The sequence below is a fragment of the Apium graveolens genome, chromosome 8 (genome assembly GCF_009905375.1).
Source record: "Apium graveolens cultivar Ventura chromosome 8, ASM990537v1, whole genome shotgun sequence".
NCBI lineage: Eukaryota > Viridiplantae > Streptophyta > Magnoliopsida > Apiales > Apiaceae > Apium > Apium graveolens.
Window position 1 is genome coordinate 31,783,572 of NC_133654.1, and position 25,295 is coordinate 31,808,866.

The 25,295-nt window shown below is 35.9% G+C and overlaps 2 protein-coding genes across 2 annotated transcripts; one reads left to right on the forward strand and one right to left on the reverse strand.

Moving 5' to 3' along the window:
• Nucleotides 1-10,956: 10,956 nt before the first annotated feature.
• On the forward strand, nucleotides 10,957-19,027 carry LOC141677666 (uncharacterized). Its single transcript, XM_074483676.1, has 12 exons — nucleotides 10,957-11,302; nucleotides 11,677-11,761; nucleotides 13,916-13,967; nucleotides 14,050-14,070; nucleotides 14,186-14,239; nucleotides 16,027-16,077; nucleotides 16,283-16,345; nucleotides 17,137-17,202; nucleotides 17,402-17,440; nucleotides 17,907-18,029; nucleotides 18,138-18,230; nucleotides 18,516-19,027. The coding sequence occupies exons 1-12, from the start codon at nucleotides 11,203-11,205 to the stop codon at nucleotides 18,735-18,737; spliced, it is 969 nt and encodes a 322-aa protein (XP_074339777.1). The 5' UTR covers nucleotides 10,957-11,202; the 3' UTR covers nucleotides 18,738-19,027.
• Nucleotides 19,028-21,224: 2,197 nt separating this feature from the next.
• Nucleotides 21,225-24,624, reverse strand: LOC141678524 (homeobox-leucine zipper protein HAT4-like). The gene is made up of 4 exons (XM_074484873.1): nucleotides 24,302-24,624; nucleotides 23,423-23,739; nucleotides 22,701-22,780; nucleotides 21,225-21,937 (listed from the first exon to the last, which is right to left on the reverse strand). Exons 1-4 carry the CDS (start codon nucleotides 24,492-24,494, stop codon nucleotides 21,592-21,594), a joined length of 936 nt encoding a protein of 311 aa, XP_074340974.1. The 5' UTR covers nucleotides 24,495-24,624; the 3' UTR covers nucleotides 21,225-21,591.
• Nucleotides 24,625-25,295: the final 671 nt, after the last annotated feature.

The following is a 25,295-nucleotide window of genomic DNA, read 5'->3' on the forward strand; positions in this document are numbered from 1 at the left end:
GCCAGATTGGATGGTGATCACTGGTTTCTATAATGGTTTGGGGGCGCAATCTCGGCCCATGCTCGATGCAGCAGCTGGAGGCGCTTTATGGGCTAAAAGCTATACTGAGGCGTATAATCTTATAGAGACGATGGCTGCAAATGAGCATCAAAACCCCACTCAGAGGATGACGTCAGGCAAGGTAGCAGGTATTCTGGAAGTTGATGCAGCCACCGCTATTGCAGCCCAGCTCCAAGCGCTATCAATGAAGGTTGATTCTCTGGCTACGTATGGAGTTAATCAAATAGCTATAGTTTGTGAGCTTTGTGCAGGTTCTCATGCTACGGATCAGTGTTCTCTTGTAAACGAATCTGTTCAGTATGTGAATAATTATCAGCGACAACAGCAGCCTGTGCCAGCGACCTATCATCCTAACAACAGAAATCATCCAAATTTCAGCTGGGGGAATAATCAGAATGCTATTCAGCCACCATATCAGCAAGGAGTGAGTAAACAGTTTAACCCACCTGGATTCCAGCAACCACAGCAGTATGCTACAAGGCAATCATATCCTCAACAAGGAAGTGCAGCTGCACCTACTAGTGCTGATTTTGAGGAACTTAAGCTGTTGTGCAAGAGTCAGGCGGTTTCTATCAAGACCTTGGAAAATCAAATCGGTCAATTAGCCAATGCAGTGCTCAATCGTCAACCTGGCACTCTTCCCAGTGACACGGAAGTACCAGGCAGGAAGGAAGCTAAAGAGCAAGTCAAGGCTATTACCTTAAGGTCTGGAAAAGTAGCTGATGCTGAAAAGGCAAAAGAAGTAGAAGCTGAAATTAGAGGTGAAGAATCTAAGCAAAAGGAGAAAGCGGCGGAACCAAGGAAGACTACTGTTGAACACACTCTGCCTGAGGCTAATACAGGGGAGAAACAGCTCTATCCTCCACCACCTTTTCCTAAGAGATTGCAGCAACAAAAGCTGGATAGACAGTTCGAAAAGTTTCTGGAGGTGTTCAAGAAAATTCACATCAATATACCTTTCGCTGAGGCTCTGGAACAAATGCCCAGTTATGCAAAGTTTATGAAGACTATTCTTTCAAGGAAGGTGAAACTGGATGACCTTGAAACCGTTGCTCTCACGGAAGAATGCAGCGCTGTTCTGCAGCAAAAGTTACCACCAAAACTGAAAGATCCAGGAAGCTTCACCATTCCTTGCACCATTGGCAATCTAACTTTTGACAAGTGCCTTTGTGATTTGGGAGCAAGCATTAATCTGATGCCGTTGTCGATCTTTAAAAAGTTGGATCTGCCTGATCCAAAACCCACATACATGTCGCTACAATTGGCTGACCGTTCCATTACTTACCCAAGGGGCATAGTTGAGGATGTGCTCGTCAAGGTGGATAAGCTCTTCTTTCCAGCAGATTTTGTTATTCTGGATTTTGAGGAAGATAAGAAGATCCCCATAATCTTGGGAAGGCCCTTCTTGGCTACTGGCCGCACCTTGATAGATGTGCAAAAAGGTGAACTTACTATACGGGTCCAAGATCAAGATGTGACCTTCAACGTATTCAAGGCAATGAAATTCCCTACAGAAGATGAGGAGTGCTTAAAATTGGATGTGATTGATTCTGCGGTTACTTCGGAACTCGATCACATGCTAATGTCTGATGCATTGGAAAAGGCCTTAGTGGGGGATTTTGACAGCGATGATGAAGATAGCAACGAGCAATTACAATATCTGAACGCTTCTCCCTGGAAGCGAAAGCTGGACATACCATTTGAATCTCTTGGTACTTCTGACCTCAAGAACGCTGAAGGGAAGCTCAAACCATCAATAGAGGAAGCACCTACTTTGGAGCTCAAGCCATTACCTGAGCACTTGAGGTATGCTTTTTTAGGTGATTCATCTATGTTACCTGTTATTATTTCATCTGACCTTTCAGGTAGTGAGGAAGACAAGCTCTTAAGGATTTTGAGAGAATTCAAATCGGCTATTGGATGGACCATAGCAGACATCAAGGGGATAAGTCCTTCATATTGTATGCATAAAATTCTGCTAGAGGAAGGTAGTAAGCCAACTGTGGAACAGCAGCGAAGACTGAATCCCATCATGAAGGAGGTAGTGAAGAAAGAAATTCTGAAATGGCTAGATGCAGGCATCATTTATCCTATTTCTGACAGCTCATGGGTGAGCCCCGTACAATGTGTACCTAAGAAGGGAGGTATCACTGTGGTCGCAAATGAAAAGAATGAGCTCATCCCTACTCGAACAGTTACAGGATGGAGAGTATGCATGGATTATAGAAAATTGAACAAAGCCACAAGGAAGGATCACTTCCGTCTTCCATTTATTGATCAGATGCTTGACAGATTGGCGGGACATGAGTATTTTTGTCTTCTGGATGGTTATTCCGGGTATAATCAGATTTGTATTGCACCAGAGGATCAGGAAAAGACTACCTTCACTTGTCCATTTGGCACGTTTGCTTTTCGCAGAGTTTCGTTTGGGTTATGTGGCGCACCGGCCACCTTTCAGAGATGTATGATGGCTATATTCTCTGACATGATTGGAAATAACGTCGAAGTGTTCATGGATGACTTCTCCGTCTTTGGACACTCATATGATGAATGTTTGAATAATCTGCGCGCCGTACTCAAAAGATGCGTGGAAACTAATTTGGTGCTCAATTGGGAGAAATGTCATTTTATGGTGCGTGAAGGCATTATCCTTGGGCATAAGGTCTATAGCAAGGGTCTGGAGGTGGACAAGGCCAAGGTGGGAGTCGTTGAAAATCTTCCCCCACCTAATTCTGTGAAAGGAATCCGTAGTTTTCTTGGTCATGCGGGTTTTTATCGGCGCTTCATCAAGGACTTTTCAAAGATATCTAAGCCGTTGTGCAATTTGCTTGAGAAAGATGTACCTTTCAAATTTGATGATGAATGTTTGGCAGCATTCGAGACTCTCAAGAAGAGTTTGATCACTGCACTAGTTATTACAGCACCGGATTGGACAGAACCGTTTGAGATGATGTGTGATGCAAGTGATTATGCGGTAGGTGCAGTTCCGATACAGCGCAAGAAAAATCTCTTCCATGTGGTCTACTATTCGAGTAAGACTTTAAATGGTGCCCAATTGAACTACACCACTACTGAGAAGGAGCTTTTGGCTATAGTCTTTGGTTTTGAGAAATTTCGATCTTATCTGCTTGGTACGAAAGTAACAGTATTCACTGATCATGCAGCTATTCGCTATCTGGTCTCCAAGAAGGATTCGAAGTTGAGACTCATTCGTTGGGTGCTTTTACTTCAGGAATTTGAGTTAGAGATCAAAGATAGAAAAGGTACTGAGAATCAAGTAGCTGACCATCTCTCTAGGTTGGAGAATCCCGATTCTACTTCACAAGATAGGACGTTAATCAATGAATCTTTTCCGGATGAGCAGTTGTTTGCAATTCAGGAGGAAGAACCATGGTTTGCAGATATTGTAAACTATCTCGTCAACAATATAATGCCTCCTAATTTAACATCCGCTCAAAAGAAGAAGTTTCTGCATGAGGTGAAGTGGTATATGTGAGATGAACCATATTTGTTTAGACAGGGAGCTGACCAGATCATCAGGAGATGTATCCCGTTCTGTGAGACGGAGGGGATATTACGAGACTGCCATTCCACGGTTTATGGTGGACACTATGGCGGTGAGAAGACGGCAGCTCGTATTCTGCAAGCAGGTTTTTTCTGGCCTACTTTGTTCAAGGATGCTCATCAGTTTGTTTTAAGGTGTGATCGTTGCCAAAGAGTGGGAAATTTGTCAAGGAAGGATGAAATGCCATTAAATGTGATGCTTGAAGTCGAGGTCTTTGATGTATGGGGAATCGATTTCATGGGGCCTTTATCTCGTCTTGCAATAATCAGTACATCTTGCTGGCAGTCGATTATGTCTCAAAATGGGTCAAAGTTAAAGCTTTACCGACAAATGATGCAAAGGCAGTGCTAAATTTTCTTCATAAGCAAATTTTCACAAGGTTTGGAACACCTCGGGTAATCATAAGTGATGAAGGATCGCATTTTTGCAACCGTAAGTTCACTTCTATGATGCAGCGTTATAATGTGAATCATCGAGTAGCTACTGCCTATCATCCGCAAACAAATGGTCAAGCGGAAGTGTCTAACAGAGAGATAAAGCGCATTCTAGAGAAGGTTGTTTGTCCGTCAAGGAAGGATTGGTCTTTAAAGCTCGATGAAGCTGTTTGGGCTTACAGAACAGCATACAAAACTCCACTTGAGATGTCACCGTTTCAGTTGGTGTACGGTAAGGGATGTCATCTACCTGCGGAGCTTGAGCATAAGGCCTACTGGGCATTGAAGAAGTTGAACCTGGATTTAGATGCAGCTGGTAAGAAAAGAATGCTTCAGCTTAATGAACTGGATGAATTTCGACTTCAAGCGTACGAAAATAACAAAATGTATAAGGAAAAGGTGAAGAGGTGGCACGATAGGAAGTTACATCCAAAGTTATTTGTGCCAGGGCAACAAGTTCTCTTATTCAACTCTTGGTTCCGACTTTTTCCTGGGAAGTTGAAATCAAGGTGGTCTGGACCTTTTATTGTCAAAACTGTGTTTCCACATGGAGCGGTGGAAATTTTTGAGAATGATCCGGACCAAGCATTCAAGGTTAACGGTCAGCGGTTGAAGCACTACTATAGGGACATGGCAAACCGAGAAGTGGTTAGTGCCATTTTGTTGACTACTTGAGCAGGGTACGAAACGTCAAGCTAATGACGAAAAAGAAGCGCTGCGTGGGAGGCAACCCATGAATTGTTGTTACAGGAACCCTTAGAAGTTAATAACCTATCCAAAAACACACAAAAATCAGAAAACAGGGGCTGAAAAAAAAAATTCCAGTGACCCCCTGAGCGCCCGCTCAGCTTTGCTGAGCGACCGCTCAGGGGTCGAGTACCAGAAATTTTTTTTTTTACAGTTCAGAAAAAAAAACAAACAAACACAAAAACAGTTTTAGCCCATAAACCCACGATTTGTTCCCACTACCCCATCATTTTACTCCTTAATTCCCAAACCCTACTCTAATCCACACCCTATATATACATACACCTATCCTACATATCTCCCACAAAACTTCCTACACTTAAACCCTCTCACAAACATCAAAAATCAGTTCTTACACACTTTTATTCACGAATCAATGGCACCCAAGAGAGCACGCATTATTAATAGCAGCAGCACAGTTCCTACTGCTGATTCATCGAGGGGTACTGCTGCAAGGCCTCGGTTAATTGACAGAGCTGTGGAGGAGGAGTACACTAGGCTGTTGGGTAAGCCGATTCTGAAGGAGAGGGGGTTTTTACCATCGGGGAGGGATGGTGAGTTGCTGCCCATGATTGCAGAGAAGGGGTGGATAGCTTTTTGTGAGTCACCCGAAGCAGTACCGATGAGCGTTGTTCGTGAGTTCTACGCGAACGCGAAGGCCAAAAAGAATGGGTTTTCTGTGGTCCGAGGGCTGACGGTTGATTATCATCCTGCGGCGATTCGCCGTGTAATTGGACAGCGAGAGAGAAAGCCCGAGGAGGAGAACTGGAATGAAAAGACTGCTGAGGATTTTGACTTGGATTTGATTTGTGCGACTCTCTGTCGACCGGGCACAGTTTGGACCTGCAGGACCGGCACTAATGAGTATCGTCACTTTCCGGCGATCGCCATGAACAGGTATGCCCGTGCATGGAATGCATTTATTTGTGCTAATATTTTGCCTTCTTCGCATGCACACGAGGTCACAGTTGAGCGAGCACAGTTGTTGTGGGGAATTCTGAATGAGGAATACTATGTGGACCTTGGTGAGTTTATCTACCAAGGAATTCTGAAGTTTTTAAGGGGAGCGAAGCATATGAACATCCCTTATGCATCTACGGTTACGAAGCTATGCCGAGCAGTGGGAGTGAACTGGTCGGCTCATGAGCAGTTGCAGTTGCCAGCAGCTCCGATTGATTCTGGCACTCTGAATGGGATGCAGGAGTGGACCGGTGGTGAGCCTGAGGAGCATGGGCTGGGTTATCGTCTTCCAGGAGGGCGTCCAGCACGAGGTGCTACTATGGCTAGGCCAGGGCATGATGAGGCTGGTTCTTCGAGAGTTCAGGAAGGTGCTGGGATGGTTGATGCCCAGTATAGGAGGCTTTCACGGTGGATGGATGCCATGTATGAGACGCAGAGCAGGTTTGCTCAGGAGCTCACCCTTGCATTAGGGACTGCTTTTCGAGGTCTTGGAGCTGATATCCAGTGGCCAGTTTTTGGTGAGGACTCTGCATACCCGCCGCCTGATACTCCACCCACTGAGGGTGATGATGATGATGACTCCGAGTAGGTATACCCTGTGTTCCTTTCTACTACTTTCACTGAGGACAGTGAAGATTTTTAGTTTGGGGGTGGTAGTTAAGGAATATTGTGTGTGTGTCATTTAGTTGCATATTCATGATAGTTTAGTTCATATAGTTGCATAATTTATGCCATTTAGTTTTTTTTTTATGAATGTCATGTAGCTCATGTATTTACCATGATCCCTTTTGCAATGATTTATCGACTGAATTGTGATATTGATGCGAGTGTAGTGATAGCATTAAAGTGATATTAAGTTGTGTAGGTTGATATGCATGCTAGAAACAATTGTAAGTCCACTAAGTCTTAGAGAATGCGTAAGGGCTAGATTGTTGTTATGATTTGGTTGTTTTCAAGTTCAATCTACTTATTATGCTTAGAATTCGATTATAGGTTCTTAGTGATAAAGACATGAAAAAGAAAAATTTTGGAAAAAAATATGGAAGTTGTTGCTAGTTGTGGCTAGGCGTCAAATGGCTAGTAGCCGGCTCGCATATGGTGCGAGTAGTCTAGGGTTGAGCAAGATGGAGCGAAACGCACTTGCTCAGAAGTTATAAAAAAAAAAATATTTTGCATAATTGATCAAGAGTGGGCTCTTTGGTATTCGAGTTATTAAGTTCTTAGGGGACTTTGTGCCTAGCGACCTAAGGCTTTTAGAGTCTGGGATCCGCTAACCTAACGCTCGTTACATGGATATCATTGTATAAGTCTTTTGTGGACCTCACTCATTGCACGGTCAAATAAGCATTTGAGTTGTAAATAAAAAGCACGATTCCGTAGTAAGCTTCAGAGTTCTTGTAGTGTTGTATATCACTTTGTGCCTAGAATTTTTTATTCTTTGTATAATCGTAGGATTGCCTTGAGGATAGTCTAGTCATAGTAATTGGTCTAGTTCCGAAGCATATCTGCTAAGCATTTGCACACACCACGTTTATGGCTGTATGTCCGTTTGCATGAGTTTCTTGATCTTTAGTTGTCTAACTGCATTCATTAAGATGTGACAATTTGGTTGGTTAATTGTAGTAAGGGGGATCGCTGCATTTTCATATAGATTGCATTCATGCATGTTTTTATTTGTTTTTTAGTCTGTGACGCTTGAGGACAAGCATCGATTTAAGTTTGGGGGTGTGATAAGTGGCATTATATACCACTTAGAGCGTCTTAAAATGGCTTAAATTGGTGTCTTGAAATCAAGTATTTTGTGTATTTGATGCGTTTTTCTAGTGTTTATGCATTTCAGGGTTTTAGTTGCATTTCGGGGGAGGAATCATCAAGAATAAGCCTTGGCATGTGTTCACCATTGCGAGAGGAAAGAAACGGGCAGATTACGGCGAAGAAACGGAGCGAAATCAGAAATTTTCCAGAAGAGGTCTGAGCGCCCGCTCAGCATTGCTGAGCGGCCGCGCAGCAAGCTGAGCGCCCGCTCAGCTATGCTGAGCGGCCGCGCAGCATAGCTGAGCGTCCGCTCAGCTATGCTGAGCGTCCGCTCAGCTATGCTGAGCGGCCGCGCAGGGTCGGGAAAAAAGATAAATTATTTTAGGACTTCTACTTCTGTTTGGTTTCCACTTCTATGTAATCTGAGTTTTATGGGACTATTATATAAGTAGATTTGAGACGTTTTCACATGGGTGGATTGAAGAAGATTGTGTTTTTACGTAATGAGCGAAGGAGATAAGGAAGAAGACCGATTTAGCACACTGCAACGAAGAGGAAGCATATATTCTTGTGATTCTTGTTTCGTTGTAACGTTGGATGCTAGTTTTCTTGCTTTGAACTTGTTTACTCTTGTGACGTACTCTGTTTTAATATAATTAGTTTAGTTATTATTTTCTTGTGTTTGTTTATCATGATTTCAATTGAACTCATGATGTCGATAAGTGCTATTATGGGCTAATCGTGATCATGGGGTTGCAAAGGATTTATTATGGAATTCTTTAGTTAATTGTTTAATACTTTAGTGTGTGATGATTGCATGATATCTAGTATTGGTTGTGCGTATTCGTCTTATGTGCGTCGCGAACATATAAGATAGAGTGTTAATCTCTTGTGAAGCGACGGTGGATCTTGAGATTTAGAACTTGCCATGCTAGCATAGGTTCATGTACGTTGTGCATGATTAGTGGGTAACTCTGACAGTTTTATTTGCCCTATGTAATCAAAAAGAATAACTTGTGCTTAAATCGTTGTGTTGTCAATTTCTGTAGACATATAGGAACTCAACATAATTAATGACTATTTAACTTCTATCTTAATTGTGGATGCTTGGTAGAATGATATTAGTACAATGAAAGTTGGCTTTTATCAGTTTCGTGTTATTCAATTAATATCATCACTGTCACATGCTAAAGGTAATAACAATGGCTATAGAAGGAAGTAATAATGAAGTTGTGATTTCATGAGTGTTTTATTATTGATAAATTGAAGTGTTAGTTAAGTGATTAATTAAGTAGTTAATCGTAGTTAATATTTAATCAACAATTTTAATTGTTATTATCTTAACATTGAGAAGTAATCATACATTGGTGAGTGAGTTTAATTAGACAATAATTTAGTCTGAGTCTCTGAGGGAACGAACTAGAAAGTATTCTATATTACTTGCGAACGCGTATACTTGCGTGAATATTAGTGCGTGTTTTCGCTCTAACACACACCATAAAGAGAATGATTTAATGGTGGAGGAATGAATTAATAATGGTTGATAATTATTTATTTATGAAATAAATAATTAATTGGCAAATTTAATAATTGATTAAATGAGATTTAATTGATTATAAATTAACTAAGAAAAGGTTCTTAATATTATTAATTAAGAATTTAATTTTTGGAAATTAAATCAAGAGAGAGAATTATTTCTAAAGTGTTTAGAAAAAGGATTAATAATTAAAAGGTGTTTTAATTATTAATGAGAATAATAAAGGGTTAATAATAATAATATTTTATGGGAAAATTTTCAGCTGAAAATTTTGCCTATAAATATACTATTATAAACCCTATTTTTGCCTCAACCTAAAATTTTTACAAAACCCTAATTCTCTCCACCTCATCCTTCTCCATTACATCGTTTTCTTGGTGGATACCGGTGGAGTGCTTCACACTTGAGGAGCAGCTGCTAAGGATCTCCGCTCGTGATTCTTGGATCGCTATTAAAGACCTCCATCTTTCCATTAATGTAAAGCTTCTTAAGGTAAATATACTGAACTACGAATTAAATATTATTTTTCGCATGGATCCTGCGGAGGGTATCGGTTTATTTTAAGATTTAAATTTACGTTTTCGTTGCGTTTATGTGCTAAAAACCCTTCAAAATGTAGTTGTTGAAATTGGGGATTCGTCCCTTGAAGAGTTGGGGAATTCGTCCCTTGAGGCTGAGCCTCAGATGACCCTACGGGGGCTCCTTCTTGAGTGGAGGAATAGGTTGAGTGTGGGGGTATCTCCACCACCTATGAGATTGTTTGGGTCGTCCCAGCCGGTGTTCCTTCAGGGGCGTTGTTTCTCCTCCGTGTATTCACCATGGTTGTTGTTATACTTTCCCACAGACGGCGCCAAATGTTATGGGTAAAAAACTAGGTTATAATTATTGCGATATTTATTGCGAGGGCTCGAGATTTCAAGGACTTTAATGGCTGCACTTGTGTTTCGTAGCTTAAATATGTCTTCACAAGATGCCTATTTATCTCTGTAAATTTAAAGAATCAAGCCAAAATATAGTTCTTCATGGATGGGTGAGACCCTTTATATAGATATTGGATGTCCCTGAATTAGATTAGGGTTAGGAGACTTGATGAATAAGTCTCCGTTTTAGAGTAGAATTTGGAGTCCTAATAAGTAGGAAGCATATTCCTTTTTGTTTTGGGTGCCTTGGAGGCTACTCAATGAAGAATTTTATCCTCTATGGGATATATTTAATGAGCTGTTATTCTACCATATTTATTAATTACGAAATTAATAAATAATCAAGGCTTTGGGCCTCATTAACTGGGTTTCGTTACTGGACCATCTCGGGTTTGATTAATTCAACATTAATTATGCTTTTAGGCTAATTTTAGGCACATATCAAACATCATATGTTTTTAAGTTTTTGTAATATTATCATTTTTTGAACATAATTGTTAAAATATATTTTATAATTAGATGTAACATTTTTTTCGTTTTTCATGAATTAAAGTTATTTTCGTTACATTTCGACTTACATTTAATTTAATCATGAAATTTATTAAGTAATGTATTATTCGAAAAAATATGATTTTATTTATTAATTTTTAAAGTAACATTCGGGGTTAATTTTCTTGCAAATATCGTGGAAAAGGGTATTTTTACAACATATATTGAAAAATAGTATTTTATAATTTTATTGGAAAAAAATTGTATTCCTCTCTTGTCAAGTGTAAAATGCGTAAAAAGGTATATTTGATTTTTCCGGAACATTTTTCACTTAAACTATTTTTTTACACTAAGTTTATTAAGAAATAATTAAAATTCTGATAAAAAAACTAAATTTTCTTAATTTTAACTTGAATTTCCGAACTCACTTTTTTTCGAAGAAGTAAATAATAAAAAGAAGTAAAGAATAGCAAGATGAAAAAATAATTTCCTATAGACAAATATCGAAACGAATTGCTGAACTGAGGGATGGGAGACCAAAGTCCTTCGGAGACGTAAGCAGACTATCGGACAGTTGGTGTATCAACTACTTGCATAGTTTTGTGCAAGTGTTTGTATAAAACCGAACAGAATAAGATCCGGCCCGTTATCCTGGTTTTGTGCAAAAGTTGCTGGAACAAAAACACACACACAAACAAAAAATAAAAACCCAAGAATCTGAAGTTTCTGCAAAATATGGCTTGTTTTAATTCACCTAAATTCAATTTTTTCTTGATCATATTAATCTTCACTATCTTCCCTTTCTCATCATCTCTTCCTTTCATAGTACTCCATGGTAACTTACTCCTTCTTACCCACTTTTTATATTGTCTGTATGTATTTATCTTTATTAATTATTATACACACACAGTGTACTTATGAGCTTTCTTTGGCTTGAAAGTTTGTAACTTTACTGATTATATGTAGCAAGATCCAGTTTTTATTCTGTGGGTGTGTTCTTGTTTAGTTTAGTTTCTTTCTTTTTACTTCAAATTTAAGTGTTGATTGAATCTTTGTTGTGGTTGTTGACCATGATGTTTAATTGTTTATGTACTTTTATTGAATGTTGTGATTCTGTTTTTTTTTTTAATATTAAACTTTTTATACTTTTTCGCATTATGTATGTGTTAGTTAATTTATACTGTGTTCTTAGTGATGATCTTGTTTCAGGGATTGGAGATAAATGCAGCCACAAAGGAATTACAAGTTTTACTAAGCAACTAAGTGAATGGTCGAAATCTGATGGATATTGCTTGTAAGACTTTTAATCCTTGCAAAATTATACAATGTTGTGTAGTGGCTGGGTTTTATGGATGGTAGTTTACTATTATAAATTAGTGTTCTTTTGTGATGGAAAAGGGGTTTTATATCAAATTGTCCACCGAACTCTTTAAAATGTATCAAGTAGCTACTCAATCTCCACGGCGACTCATTTAAACCACTAAAATACTACTATATATCATTCCGTTAGATTTTTTTTAAAAATTAACAGAAGTGTTGTGTTTGCCGTGTATTTCTTTGATTATTATGGTTTATCAGCAAACTTGAGTGCCTCTCTCTCATATGTATATCTGTTTAATTGGTCCTAAAATAATCGTTATCTTCACGAGTAAAATAAAAGTTGGGTGGTCTGCAATTGCAGTATTAATTTGAGTAAAATTCAACACAGTGATGAAAAGAATATGTCCTTTCAATTAGGACTCTCGTTGTTTATCTCAATTTCATGTGTCTGGTAGTTTAACAAAAATATACGACTATAAATTTTTAAAGTTAACGTTTTCCGTTAAAAAAATTTTAAAAATCTAACGGAGTGATATATACTAGTATTTTAGTGGTTTAAATGAGTCGCCGTGGAGATTGAGTAGCTACTTGATACATTTTAACGAGTTCGGTGGGCAATTTGATATAAAACCCGATGGAAAAGGTATTTGTGTTGAGTAATTTACCCACACTTGACTTTAAGCTATAATTTGTATGAAATTTTTTTAATAAGTTCGGACATTAATTTGGAAAGACTGCGATTATATGCACATTTTTACACTTCTATCAACTCTTTTTCTCCATTTAACTATACCGTGTAAACTTTATCAAGTTCTGCTGCTCATTGACCCTTCAAATTTGTCCACATGTACCTCCTACAGTCCTACTCATTAAATCCTTACATCTAATCCTAAATCTGTACAAAGCTGAGATGTAAGTTGCATTTTATGTTTCCCTATAGCTGTATATCACAATCCTTTCTTATTTTGAGTAGCCACAGGCCTCGTGAGATTGAATTATGTACGTGCATAACATCTTGTATTAGCGAATAATTAGTTTACCTTTTCAGATGTTATATTTACTTGTAAAAGCCATTAGAATGACTACTTAATTTGCAACATTCTCAAGCAAAGATGTGTAGAATTGGAGTACGTTTCCCAGTTGGAATAGCTTTATATTCACTCTGAAATCCAGCCTCTGGATTAGAATTTTATGCTATCCTTATTTAAGTGGACATGATTTTACACGTGGAAGTACCTATGCTTTCCATCTCCATCAATCACTCGACTCGTCTATGACCAACAATTTTAAATCTGTTACCAATTAATACTTGAATACTATATATATTAAAAGACAGACCACAGTTATTGATTTAGTGGTTGATGATTCAGATTAGCCTAATTACAGCTACTATATTTTCCTAATATATATAATTATCTTTTGATAATTATTTCTAATGAAAAAATAAATTTACTCTTATAAAATAAGTAAATTACTGAAGCCTACTGGCGTGTTCTCCCATTTGTGATACAAAAAATATAAATGTACTTATATGACCTCTTAGTATTCTCCTAGCTTATAGTTAAATTACAAAAAACTTAGGATTTATTCTTATAGAAGTACTAAAAGCCTACTGATTTGTGTTCCCAATGCTAATGATTACAGTTATTTATATTAAAGCTCTTAATGTTTTACTAACTTATACTATTAATATTTAAATATAATAAAGAATATTTATTGTCTAAATAATTAAAAATGAATCCTTATTTATAAACATTTATTCACCCAAGTACTTATCGAATCATGTCATTTTCTACATTTTGTTGTTTGACATGTTGCTTGATTTTAGCTCACTTGTTGTACTAATATATTTTTATGCAGGATCTGTTCATTTATTTTAATAATAATATGCATTTACACACAAAAGCTTATCTCGCAAAAATTTATTAAATTTGTAAACAATATAAGCTATATACGAATAATAGTTTAGGTGTATCGATAATGTTGAACGGTTTTATCCTTTTAGTGTTTAGGCTAAGAGAAATAATTAACTGATGTTTGAAACTTTATTTAAAATAAATTGCTTTTTTCATTTTTTTTTTCAGTTTACTATATTTGGAAAATAGATTGAAGTGTTTCTATTCTGTAGGGAAATTGGAGACGGAAGCTGGGATTCTTGGTTTATGACTCTACAAGACCAGGTTCAGCCATACAGTGAATCATCAATTTTATGTCTAATTTATAAACTTTATTTCATATTTAATTAAACTCTTATATTTGCAGGCTCAAATCGTTTGTGACAAGGTAAAAATGTTCACTTTTGCAGTCGAAGTTGTATGAATTGTTGTTTTAACTTCCTTTTGAACGTGCAGGTTTCAACTTCTTTTTTAACATACAAGTTTATGTTTTTACCTTTTAGGTGAAGGAAAATAAAAAACTTAAAAAGGGTTACAACATAGTTGGTCTCTCTCAGGTACGAGATGATGGTGCAAAATTCATTCTGGTTTGTTTCATAATGAAACATGCACAACATGTTCTTGTTTGCTTTATTTTTAAATTTATCAATAAATGTTATCTTTCTCTTGAAAACATATTGGAACATATGTGCATATCGAAAAAAGGAAAAAGAAAAAGCTTGAATTTTTAAAAAGTTTGTAAACATGTCACTACATGAGATGTATGATTATGTTGCAAGTGTTACAATAAGAGACTTAGGGTAGGCATGATGCAGAACAGTACATGGTTATGAAATGATAATAATTATTATCATTTATGGATAATAATTAATATCATATATGGATAATAATTAATATCATATATGGATAATGGATTCAAAATATTATTTTACATTTCTTAAATGTTAGAATTGTTCTTAATTACAATAGGCTAATAATATTGAAACTATGATAAACCTTGTTCTGCATCAAGATATCAGCAAGGGTTTAGATAATCAATGAATTTGTTTTGATCTCAAATCCTGTATTTTGTTTTGTGAATCAGAATTGAACAATGTTCCTTCCTCTTAAAATCTTTGATATTTTGGTAATGATTCATATATATATAATCTCAGTGATGAACTTTTTAGTGAATTAATGCCGGTGCTTAATCTTTTGTTTAATTCGGATTTCTACTTTCCTGAAAATTAGGATGGCTGTGTGGTTATTATAATCTAGATTGACTAATAGCTTTCTTAGTAAAACCGTTATTATATATTGTCAGGAACTAGTATGTTTCTGACCTAATTTTGAACTATTTTTGGTGTTTTTTGTTTTATAGAGTAAGAAAGCAGCTAGATTAAGCTAAGATAGAGCAGAAATAGAGAGATTAGACAGAGAACAGAGAGATCAGAGAGAAATGAGAGAGAAACTTGTAGAAGAAGATAGGTTTTAGAGAGAGAAAGTAGAGAGAGGGAGATTTGGTGGCAAATGCCATTTTCCATATATTCAAATCATAACCACAACTGAAAGTTACAACTGGTATTTATAGTGCAGCACACAAACAGAAATAGCTAAATAGACTAGTCTACCCTTAATGAACCCTGACTCTTACTACTACTGCATTACTTAAGCTACTACAGCAATTTTAATGCATTTCACTATAGTTCTTATCCTGACATATATATACCGTTTCTCTCTTCTTTTTTCGATTTAGTTTCCCTCTGTAATTCTTGTTTTCATGTGAAGGGAAGTGCCCATCTAACATCAAGGCATTTAAGTATATTACAGAAATACAAATGTTATGTATATCACATTTTTCTATATAGTAGGTTCTTGCCTCGTTATGGGCCTATCCGCCTCAATGTGCTTTTTGTGGTATATCTACGACTATGATTGGCGCCCTTCCTTGCATGAAATGTTTTAATTCCTCTCTACCTTAATGATGGTTGGACGTATTGTTCCCTCTATGTTGTATTCATTCCAGTCATATCACAGAAAAAATAATAAAGAAATCATTTTGATATTCTCTTACTTGGGTAGTATCATTTCATAATGATAACTCTTTTAAATCCTATTTGAATCTACATGCACACAGAAAATAGTCCAGTGAGCTTTCTGCAACACTTTAAAAAATCAAGTTTGAGAAATTTTAGTACTTATATCTCTGTGCAATTTTCATAATGCATATTCATGGGTCCATGGCTTTAATTATCTTTGTGTTTAATTAACAAAAGTTTTTGTTTTGAATGCCTAAATAACTTTAAACTATTATATTGAACTTCTGAAAGATTATCATTCTTTGTTATCTTCTTATTTTATACAGGGTAATTTGATAGGTCGAGCTGTTGTGGAATTTTGTGACGGGGGACCCGCTGTAAGGACCGTACCTCTGCTGTGTTGCTTAAATCCTGCACAGCATTCTGTATTATGAATAAAAATTCTTAATTTTGATGTATCCTTATTTCTCTATTTGCTTGCCTAATGCTGGATGACATTGATCTTTGTTTAATGTCAGATAGCCATAAAGGTCACCTTGAATATATTTTTTTTAGTGAGCATAATTAATTATGAAAAAACAGGTTAAAAATCTGATATCTTTGGGAGGGCCTCATGCTGGTACTGCTTCTGTTCCACTTTGTGGTGTAAGTGCTCTCTTCTCACATTGCCATGGAAAGATCATATTTATTACAAATAGAGAATAACATGTGAGGTGATTTCTTGTTTGCACACTGCTGAAGCAAATACTTTCTCCTTCCCTGCCCCTAATTAAGAAGAAAGAAAGATCTATGTTATGCTCAGAAAATGGAATTTGAGATAAAAATTTCATTGCTAAGACCAGTAACTGCAAACATGGGGATTTTATGTGTGCTCGCTACTGAAGCAAATACTTGCAAGAAGACACTCTCATTCTCTGCATTTGAAATTTTTTACCTTGATAGAAATGTTTCTGGGTGATTGCTTGTGTGCTTAGTCTGAGATTCATTTTAAATCTAAAGCAGAGAAGTTAACAAACAGACCACAGAATCACCAAATTAGAATAGAACAGCCATTAGAATTTTATATTAAAGAAATGTTGTTTGGTTGGCGTTATATGCCTTCTTTTGTAATTTTGTCAACGATCACATGAGGTATATAGCGTTATAGCTGAATTGGCGTTTAAAAGTGATTTATTTTAACTTTTTAAACAAGTCAAGTTTGATTGCTAAGTTTCAGGTAAAGTTATTCTTGCTCATTGTAATAATAACCTCTAGCAAAGGTGATCAAATGATCTAAATAACATATAGATTGCAGTTTTGGGACAATTATCTGACCATCTGTCAATTATATGCGATTCATTAAAGTTGAAACTTAACCATTATGGTTTTGAATCATATAGGTTTTATTTTTAAATGATATTGACATATTTGTTTGAACTTGTTTTCTGCTTTGGCAGACTGGTATATTCTGTATCTTGGCTGACAACTTGATCAAATCAGAGGTCTACAGCGACTATGTGCAAGTAAACAGCTATCTGCTTTTTATCTAGTTTTGTATTAATTTGCTCTGTAAAATTGGTGTTTATGATTTTTAAGATATTCCTCAGCAATGTAAAGAGAGTACATCAATATAGCTTTTTGTTTCCTCTAGGTCATTATTTTCTCCGAGTCAATTTTAATGGGCAAGGATTGCCAAGTTTTGAACTTGATTTATTTTTGCAGGCACACTTGGCTCCTGCTGGTTACCTTAAACTACCAAATGTAAGTAATATGTTTCCAGAGCTTTATACCCAACCCAAGTCAAACAGGTTTGCCACACAGCATGATGTTACATATTTATATTACTAGGCATCACACGGTACCTAAAATTTTTGCACCAGTAATATGAGTTTAAACAAAACATCCAGTTACAGAGTTTACCCTACAGTCAGGGGATTTTTTTTTTTGGCTTCTAACACCCACCGTCTTTGACAAAACCCTGGATTTCCCGTAAAGGGAGCAAGGAAGATACCGCTATACCAAGAGGTGTTGAGTCCCCAGTCGGGGGCTTAGTGGTATCTCCTAAAATCCCATGCAAGTGTGAATGGTCTAGACCTAGCTGACTTGGCATACTCTCTTGTTGAACTAGTAAATTTCTCCTATATATACTATAAGATCAATAGCTGTAAATGTTACTTGTTGAAACATAGGTTTAATTTGATTACTACCTCGTGATTCAAATTTGTAGAATATTCCTGAATACTTGGAGCACTGTAACTTTTTGCCAAGGCTTAATAATGAACTGCCTGATGAGAGGAACTCTACTTACAAGGAAAGGTTCATGAGCTTACAGAATTTGGTGTTAATTATGGTATTTTGGTCCTGTCCCTTTTGTTATCAACTATTTATTCTTTGATCATTTTCTTCAAAATTTGCCTCTGTATCTCATATAATTTTTCCTATCATTGTACATGAAAAGCATGAAGACGACACTGTGTTGATTCCAAAGGAAACTGCCTGGTTTGGGTATTATCCGGATGGCGCATTCAAGCCAGTCTTGCCTCCACAGCAGGTATCATTACTATAATGTTCTCAACCCAATGGTTACCTCTCTTTCTCAGAGTGCAGAGGTGTCACATTAGTGTTGTTGACCTATTTAGATATTCGAAAAAAAAAAATTCTTTAGCTTGTTTCCCACTCATAAAAATCACCTAAAGAAGCACATCTGATAGACATCAAAATTGGAAACAATAATGTAAATTTTGAAGTCAACTTTACTGTAAGACCATATATTTAGCACATGAACTTTTTTTATGGGGAAAAGATTTGGTTTTAAACATGTCTTGACCTTCTGCAGACCAAGCTCTATGAAGAGGATTGGATTGGTTTGAGAGCGCTGGATGAAGCCGGCAGGGTTAAATACATTAGCGTGTCAGGAAATCATCTCGCGATTTCTTACGAGGACATGAAAAAGTACATCGTCCCTTACTTGGAAGAAGAGGAAGCATCAATTCAAAGTGTAGTGACAAGGACCAAAAAGAAAACTAAAATGCACCAGCGGTTGAAGCAAGCATTGTGAGAGGGATCATCATTTCACAGGTTACTGCCTATTAACTGCAAACATCAATTTATGAACTGCTGGAAATTCGAACAATCAGTCATCATATTACCTCACCTTCTACAACAATTTCTAAAGCTCAGGTTCACGATTTAAATTGCTATACATAACTAATTTGGTAAAGATGCGTGGACAAACAATGTCATTGTGTTTTTTACTTATATAATTGTATGTTAATTTGATGCGTATGGGCATGATAATTTTTTTAATCAAAAGTTTAATTTGTATATATATTAAAGAAATTAGTTACAGATCTAGTAGAAATCCTCTTCGGCACACTGTCTAGCCACCTTACAGTATCTTCTTTTGACGTTCAATTATGAGAACGAAAATATTTAGTATTATCGTACTTGGAAGTTTCTATATCTCAGACGTTTTTGTTCGGAGAAGGGTAACTACGATATTCTTGCAACAGGCTCAGCAGGTTGAACTATGGACATAAAAATCGGTAAAAATATGTCAAAAAACTTCTTCAATATTTCACCAAAGAAATGTACCTGAATTCATCACCACAGTAAAAAAAACGGGTTAAATGGCGTTTGGGTCACTCAATTGACCGGAAACTTGCAGTTACGTCATCCAACTCAAAAAACTTACAATCACATCATTTTATTCTTAAAACTTTTCATCCAGGTCACTCGTCGTTACATTCCGTTAAAATATTAACAGAATGCTGACTAAACTTGGTAAATTGGCTTAAATAAATCTATCATGACATGTATAGTCAGAAGGAGCGGCGTTTTGGTCACTCAACTGGCTCAAAACATGCAACTTGGTCATCAAACAAAAAAAAAATCATTCAAGTTATTGACCATTACATCCATTAAAAACTAAAAAAAAACTGAACGAAGAGCTCTGCTACAACCACTTTTTTCTCTTTTACAAAATTTTGGAACATATAAATGCAATAAATAAATGTATTAATATGTTGTTCAATTCACATATTAAAGTTGTTACAAATCTCAAAATATTTCAAAAAGTTTCAAAATTTTGAAAATTGTTCTCGAAATTTTTATTGAAATTTTATTTCAAAATCTCAAAATTGTTCTATAATGACTCGTAAAGTGATTTATTTTTTGAACTCGTATGTTTGCACGATATTCTCTTATCATAAATACATTTCTTTAACAATTATTTATTTTAAATGTCTTTTAATAACCCGTTCAACTCAATTCAAACCGATCCAAACTGACGAACAAATGGTAGAATCAAGTTGCATTTTTATTTTTATGGGTCGGGTTATAAAATTTCAAACTTTGGTCGAGTTGTTAAAATACATTTAACGTGGCCAGCCCGACCCATGTGCACCCCTAACGTCTGTGAGTAAAATCATTGCTGATTATCTGTGTATTTGTTGTAAAAGGGTGTGATATGAGGGCCCTTAACGTTGTTGTAGGAGATCAGTTCGATCAGTTTTCCTTTCAATTTTAATGGACATATTGGTCAGTGGTATAAATGAATTTTTTTCAATTTGATGACCAAATTACAAGTTTCAAGTCAGTTGAGTGACCAAAATACCGCATCAGCTGACTGTACATGCCACGGTGAATTTATTTAAGCCAAGTCACCAATCTTAGTCAACATTCCGTCAAGTTTTTAACGGAATGTAACGGCGAGTGACCTGGATGAAAATTTTTAATAGTAAAATGATGTAACTGAAAGTTTTTTGAGTTGGGTGACTCAACTGCAAGTTTTCGGTCAGTTGAGTGACCAAAATGTCATTTAACCCTCAAAAAAACTCGGGCTTCTTAACCAACATGTGTATTTTTTAATATATTTGAAAGGATAAAGAACTACTCTAGGACTTTTTCACGAAATTTAAGGTATATTTATCGTATAATTTCGTTAATTTTTTTGAAAAATAAATAACGGAGTTATCTATATAATGCATCTTAAAAATACGTGTAAAAGTCATGGCACATAATTAATTTAAGACTACGTAAAAACAAGAATCCAATCAAATCCAAGCTTAATTTAAGAAGCAAGATGTCAAGTCCGGAGTCTAAATTATAGACTAGTCTGAAATCTGAAGCTAAAGCTTATTTGAGCAAGTAATAGCTGTGAATTACAGTAGTCTACTCACTACTGCCAAACCAAAATTTGAGTAAATGTCAATAAAAAACAATCATAAACAGAACTATCAAATCTTTTTTTTTTGTCAAAGTCAAGGAGGCTAGCTTACAGGAAACACAGCACCCTCATCATTCAAACCAAGTTTATCTTCATAAATTTCCACCAGCTTTTGCTCGTCACCTTTAATATATTATATCCTTGGCATTGGTAAAAGCATAATCATCATCTTTTTTCCAAGGAGACTTAGAAAATTGCATACAATTTGTCAAAGTCCGATAAACAATGCAGAACCCAAATCTTGAATGGAAATTATCTGTTTTCTGACAAATTTCTTTTAGAAACTGCAAAAATAACAAGGAGCACATTTTCTGAAGATGATGATAATACCAAAAGACTATTAGCTCAATTTACATTGAAATATCTCTTCTCTAGCTTCCAAACAGCCTCTCTTGATCTATGATAACAATTAGTAGTAGAGACTTAAACTTATACTAGTAAAACTACATTATAGTCGCTGACAAAGAGGATGAAATCCTAATTAAACAAAATATTTTGAGCAACAACCAAATCTTGGACCTTATAGCTAGACATATATACATGACACTGATAACTGAGATTTCTAACTTCATTTGCATATTCCATTAGGTTGTATGAGTACTCTAATGATAGAAATGGTCTCTGATTCATTCAACCCCGCGATATGAGGTAGATTGTCAGCCAAGCCCTTGGAGCCAATTCAATCTCACGACCGAGGATGAAGGCCATCCAATGGCCTGTGTGGCGATGCCCATGGGTTGAAAGGGAGACGATGGTGATTTGCATTCATTGGGTGAGAACGAAGAGGCTCAGCATTTGTTATTGTTGGTCCAAGCGAAGATGTAGTAGCTGATTTGGGGCCAGCAACACGCTCGCATGACGGGCACATTGTAAGGGTTGTAGGAGGTGTCATTTGCATGTAGAACTGAGGGGATGATTTTAGTGCCCTTAGTTCTTGCACCTCCTTTTGCAACTTCCTGTTCTCCTCCGTCAGACTCTGGCAACATCTTTTCAGGAACTCACAGTCGACCTCTGTTTGCTTCAATTTTGTTCTGCATATAACCAAATTTTACATCTACGGAGTTAATTAAGCTAATCTATGATGTCTACTTGATTATAAAGATCAAACTAAAGAAATGAACTCTCACATATTCATGCATCTGCTACCTAATTGTCATTTAGGGCATTCATCTTAACTACTTGAACACAAAAGAAAACAGAAAACAATGAAACATACTTAAGTCCTCAGATTAATCTAGTACTACAAGGGTAACTGCTGATTCAACAACACATATATGTTGACTTGTGCTTAAAAATAAAAATATACTATCCCCATGTTACATAAATTTAACATAAATACAATAATTAAAAAAAATTATATATCCTGCCAAAGATCATGCGTCATAAATTTAACTTTCCGCTTTTGAAAAACTCTTTATTTTGATTTCTTTATTCTTCTTGTCGATTACCGTAAGTACAAAATAAGCCATGATCACGCCTTGAAAAAGGGGCTTGTAACCGTCGTGACCCTATACTATACTTTCTGGTCTACGGAAAAATACAAGATGGCGCTGTTTTCCAACCAGGAAAAGCGGCTTTAAACGTCACGGACCCTTTAATTTCTCGACTACCTACAAAATTTATGCACATATCCTATACACGACAAGAAAATTTTCACTAGAATTGTAACGCCCACCCACATGAAAGTTGAGGCATTGGCAAAAGATAATGTTCTCCAATTCTTCATTTACATATAAAATTTATAACTGTAACACACATAATAGTTATCCCTAACAATGAAATAAAAAATATCACCTTGCCCTCCTGTTCTGAAACCAGACCTCCACTTGCCGAGGTCTCAGGCCTAGGCGCTTAGCCAAAGCAATCTTTTGCTTCTGCATATAAAAAACACCCAAACCATTAATAAAATTACCATTCTAATTTACAAGCCCTTGTATAAATTCAACATTTCCAATCAAATTAAAATTATAAGGGGATGTTCTCAAATTGTTACTAAATTTATCCAAGGGAAAGCTCAACATCATTACAATTTACAAGGCATCACATGTTGGAGTAGGACAAATAATAGCACTCAAAATTTCAAAATAAACCAAAACACTAACAAAGCAATATTTGTCATTATTACTAACGGCCGGTTTGGCAAAATGGCTTTCAAGTGAAAAAAAAAATTGGTTATTTTGTCTAATAACAATTTATTAAAGCACACTTATAAGCTAATCTAGAATTCTCAAAATGAATTCCAAACTATTATGCGGTAAATTATTAATTCTTTAACTCTATATCTCCCTGAAGGGCCTTCAGTATTAGTATAATTCAATGTATAGAATCCATCAAATATCTAAATATTTTTTATCCATTTTTTCTTCTTGCAAAAAACAAAAAGTTGCTATCACTGCATGTAAATTTACTAATGAATTGCTTTTGAATTAACTATCAATCAACAAAGACTAGCTAATAACATATACTAATTGCTAAACATGGTCAGTTAAAAAATTGTGACAGTAAAAAATACTTACAGGGTTAAGAGTGTTGTGTTCTTTGAAGCTCTCCTCAAGAATAGCAGACTGATCTTTAGTTAACCTCAGCTTCTTCCTGGAATTGTCTCCGTCTTCATCGTCACTTCTCGAAAATTCAAGAATTTCATCACCATTAGCTAGCTCAGATCTTTCATTAATAACACTCCTTTTATTACCACTCAAGCTAGATATTGTGCTGTTTGGCGAGGACACTCCATTTTCTTCTTCCAAGTCCACCGTTGTGGCCGGTGCCCGGTTCACGTCTATTCCCGTCAAGAAAGATCTTCTGTCTACTCTGCATGTCTCCATTTTCCGATCTATACACACATAAAAAAACTCACAAATATAAATAAGTACAACTTGTACAAGTAAAACCTTGATACATAAACAGTAACTTTATTTCCGGTCTCAAACATAATATATGCAGTGTATTTCTAACATCGTTATTTTAAAATCTCAATAAATTTTTCAAATTTTCTGATTCTGAAACTAGTGAATTGTAGAGGTTTTAGTGTAGGTTTTTGTATAGCAGGATATTTAGATACAGTGATGCTGTGATGTGCAACTTAATTAATTGATTATTTTAAAAAAATTATGTAAGATGTTATATTATAAAAGGAGTTGCATGGGTGAAGTACTAAAATACAGTGTGGTTGTGTGCTTAAAGCAGTAGTCTTGAGTTGATCTTAAATCTAAATATCTAATAAACATGTGTGAAATGCAAAAGAAACATAATTAACTGAAATGAAAGAGGTAAATCAGAAAAGAAGGTACAGTAAAAAAGAGTTGATCAGAAAGTAAAATTTTAGATGTTGATGATATGTGAAAAAATAGGAACAGTATGTAAGAGAAAGGTAGAGGGAGTAAAAGTAAAATTACCATAAGAAGCAGGATGAGTCCAAGTGATGGTGGTGTTAGAAGGCATGAGATTTAACTCAAGTGGTGTTGAAGCATGAGCCATGTGATTGTGATTATTATTGTTCATGTTGTTGTTGTTGGGTTGGTGATGGGAAGAAGACCCTGGGAAACTCAAGCTCAGACTCAACCCCAACTCATCTTTTTGTTGCACCATTCTTGGGAGAGAGACAGAGAGAGAGAGAGAGAGAGGGAGAGAGAGGCAATGGGTTGGTAATGGGGTGGAAGACTGGGAAGGGGCTATATAAGAAGGGGCATATAGAGGGGTGTTTAGAAGAGTAAAACTTTCTTTGGAAGCGACAATATGAGTATGTTGTCAGGGGGTTACCAATAATCAGCTACCATGCATTCATACTGGCACTTGTGCAACCACCTCCTTTTCATTTAATTTCTCCTTTTTTTTATTAATTTAATCTGTTACTTACTCTATACATTCAAAGTGTCTGTCTTTAAAATCACACTTAAATATTTCAAGTGATTAAAAGTTTATCCTCTATCATTTTAAATTATGCATTCGATTCTTGTTTTCCCGAAAATTTTATGAGAACAAATATGTATTTATAAGATTATAAATCAAATTTATCAAAAAAAAGTGTTGTCTTTAAAATAAAAATTACTTAAAAAACACAAGAAACAGAATTAACTATGATTTGAATTGGCAAACAGTCAATTTTTGCGTTTAATAATGTTAAACATCTGAATAATTGCAGTTGACTAGTATAAATCAGTTTCGAGACTCTGCATTTACTCTTGTTTAAGTTATGTTGCAAAGTCAAGAGAAGGATTAATTGTATGAGTGGAAACGTTACGGTCATATTAAAAGAAACATGATTTTAAGTAAGATTCGATCTAGTGTGATCATATCATCAATACGGAGTTTGCAGAAGGGGTCCGGGTATATAAATATTTCGTTGAACTATTCTAATTCGACTCGTAAAATATTTAAATTTAATTTAAT